Source organism: Miscanthus floridulus, chromosome 7 (assembly GCF_019320115.1).
Source record: "Miscanthus floridulus cultivar M001 chromosome 7, ASM1932011v1, whole genome shotgun sequence".
NCBI classification, from domain to species: domain Eukaryota; kingdom Viridiplantae; phylum Streptophyta; class Magnoliopsida; order Poales; family Poaceae; genus Miscanthus; species Miscanthus floridulus.
The window spans coordinates 35,012,692-35,015,444 of record NC_089586.1 but is presented as its reverse complement, the minus strand read 5'-3'; the positions used below and the strand labels follow the sequence as shown (position 1 = coordinate 35,015,444).

The following is a 2,753-nucleotide window of genomic DNA, read 5'->3' as shown; positions in this document are numbered from 1 at the left end:
AACACATATATGTTATTGTTCTCTCAAATATTCAAGCATAGAGTAATATTCAAGCCTGCAGTAAAAAAAAACAAGAGGTCCAATAGCTTAGTTCGGTTATTTCAGGTCAATTCGGTTAACCGAGTGCTGGAACCGAATTAACCGTAATAATTTCGGTTCCTGAGAACCTGAAACCGAACCTGGGACCGAATATTTCAGTTTCGGTTACTTCGGTTTCGTTTCCGGTTAATTCGGTTCAGTTCTCGGTTTTTCGTGCCCGGGCTTAATCAACCTTACGCCAAACACACAGAAATCCCTACTATAGCATTTCCTGGGTGTGTGGCTCGCCTCTTGCCTCGCCTGACCTTGTTTCCAATAATACCCTGTCTCCCTCCTTATAATACCCTCTTCTCCCATCCACGCGAAAAATTGGGTTCTTCCTTTCTCGCTCGAAGCACCAATTTCACCACAAAAGAAGAACCCTGCTAGCTCTTCCAATAACACAGATGCATTTGTACCAATAATAAAGGTGAAATAAAGCCCATACAATAATGGAGACGAAGCTCCGGTGGAGCCGGCCCGGTTCCCTTCTCGTCGCCGCGGCGTTCCTGGCGTCCGCCGCCGTGTCGAGCGCCAACATTGGCGACTTTGACGAGCATTGGCAGAAGCGCAAGGAGCTGGCCGAGGCGTCGGTGAGGGAGACGTACAGGTCCGACCCGTACAACGTCACCAACAGCTTCAACGTCGCCGTGCACAGGCATGCATGCACCCCGGCCTTCATCCTTTCCTAGCATCCATCCCTTATTGTTCGTCCGGCCGTGTCATTTCATGCAATGTGTACACGCATGCATGCATATGCATGGTTGCAGAGATAACAGCCCGCGGCGTGCGATGCGGGAGATGCCTCGGAAGCACAAGAAGTCGACGGGCCCGTGCCGGGCGACGAACCCGATCGACAAGTGCTGGCGCTGCCGCAACGACTGGGCGACGGACCGGTTCCGTCTGGCCCGGTGCGCCAGGGGGTTCGGGCACGCGACCACCGGCGGCCTCGGCGGCCCGATCTACATCGTGACCGACCCCAGCGACGGCGACGTGGTGAACCCGCGCCCCGGCACGCTCCGGTGGGGCGTCATCCAGCCCGGCCCGCTGTGGATCATCTTCGCCAGGTCCATGATCATCCAGCTCTCGCAGGAGCTGCTGGTGAGCAGCGACAAGACCATCGACGGGCGCGGCGCGCAGGTGCACATCGCCAACGGCGCAGGGATCACGGTGCAGCTGTCCCGGAACGTGATCATCCACAACCTGCACGTGCACGACGTGGTGCACTCCATGGGCGGGCTGATGCGCGACTCCCCGACGCACGTCGGGTCCCGGACCAAGGCCGACGGCGACGGCATCTCGCTCTTCCAGGCCACCAACGTGTGGATCGACCACATCTCCATGTCCAACTGCGAGGACGGGCTCATCGACGTGGTGCAGAGCTCCACGGGGATCACCATCTCCAACTGCCACTTCACCAACCACAACGACGTGATGCTGTTCGGCGCCAGCGACTCGTACCCGCAGGACCAGATGATGCAGATCACCGTCGCCTTCAACCACTTCGGCAGGGGGCTCGTGCAGCGGATGCCCAGGTGCCGATGGGGGTTCTTCCACGTCGTCAACAACGACTACACGCACTGGCTCATGTATGCCATTGGCGGCGGCAAAGCGCCCACCATCATCAGCCAGGGCAACCGATACATTGCACCACCCAACATCGCCGCCAAAGTGGTGCGTGGGTAACAATGCAATTCGTTTCGTTTGGTTTGTTTTCGTTTCTTCTTTGAGCACACACCAAGCACATCACCAAGCACCGATGCATTGCAGATCACCAAGCACTACGCGGAAGAGGGCGAGTGGAAGAACTGGGTGTGGCACACGGAGGACGACCTGTTCATGAACGGCGCCATCTTCGAGCCGTCCGGCGGCGCGGTGCCCAGGAAGATCAACGGCAACGAGTGGGTCAAGCCCAAGCCAGGCACCTACGTCACAAGGCTCACCCGCTTCTCCGGCACATTGTCCTGCTGCTCAGGAAAGCCGTGCTGATAGCTGGCCCCGTCAGGCTTCTTCTAGCTTGAGGCCGCCAGCATGGCCGGCCATGTCCGGAGAACGATGGAGTACTGAAAGCTTGTCGCTCTGTGTTTCTTGCAACGAGGGGGGTATCCTCATCGAAGAAAACAAAGGACATCCACGTAGGATGGAGGGTAGCCAGGTCGTCGTTTTGCTAATCTACGTTTGCCTTGAAGTTTTGTTTTGTGGAATTGTTACAGTACAGTTTGGTCATTTCCAGAGGAAGGGATTGCTTTTATCCCACAGGTGTGTATCTGTATACATATACAGGTTGTATAACATGAACCGCCTCTGTTTGCGATTGGTCGAAAATAACATAATATTAATATGTTGTATTGTTTTGCAAGAGTTCTGAGGGTGTCTTTTCACATTTCATTCGTTTAAATTTAATCTCATGAGTGAAGTATTGATTTGAGTACCGACTGTCGGCGACTAGTAAATTTGTGTTTACGCGTCTGGTCCGGATAGTGTGCTCGGAGGACACAAGGGTTTATACTGGTTCGGGCGGAATATCCCTACATCTAGATTGAGGTTGCACGTGTTACCGGCACTTGTTTGTAGTAGAGGTTACAAACGGGCGAGAGAGGGAGAAGGTCCCAAGTCTATGATGGAAGGATCAAATGGAGTTGAGTCTAGTTGAACTCAGTTCCTTTCAGCGTTTA

At 54.5% G+C, this 2,753-nt stretch overlaps 1 protein-coding gene across 1 annotated transcript; it reads left to right on the top strand.

Annotated features, from left to right (window-relative positions):
• The first annotated feature begins 426 nt into the window (after positions 1 to 426).
• Positions 427 to 2,423, top strand: LOC136463031 (pectate lyase-like). Its single transcript, XM_066462078.1, has 3 exons — positions 427 to 736; positions 849 to 1,752; positions 1,849 to 2,423. The coding sequence occupies exons 1-3, from the start codon at positions 531 to 533 to the stop codon at positions 2,065 to 2,067; spliced, it is 1,329 nt and encodes a 442-aa protein (XP_066318175.1). The 5' UTR covers positions 427 to 530; the 3' UTR covers positions 2,068 to 2,423.
• Positions 2,424 to 2,753: the final 330 nt, after the last annotated feature.

Bases quoted from the DNA above. Each gene is read 5' to 3' on its own strand.
- LOC136463031 (XM_066462078.1), top strand. From the start codon at position 531: ATGGAGACGAAGCTCCGGTGGAGCCGGCCCGGTTCCCTTCTCGTCGCC. The intron at 737-848 runs GCATGCATGCAC...GCATGGTTGCAG, and splicing joins TTCAACGTCGCCGTGCACAG to AGATAACAGCCCGCGGCGTG. The intron at 1,753-1,848 runs GTGCGTGGGTAA...GATGCATTGCAG, and splicing joins CCAACATCGCCGCCAAAGTG to ATCACCAAGCACTACGCGGA.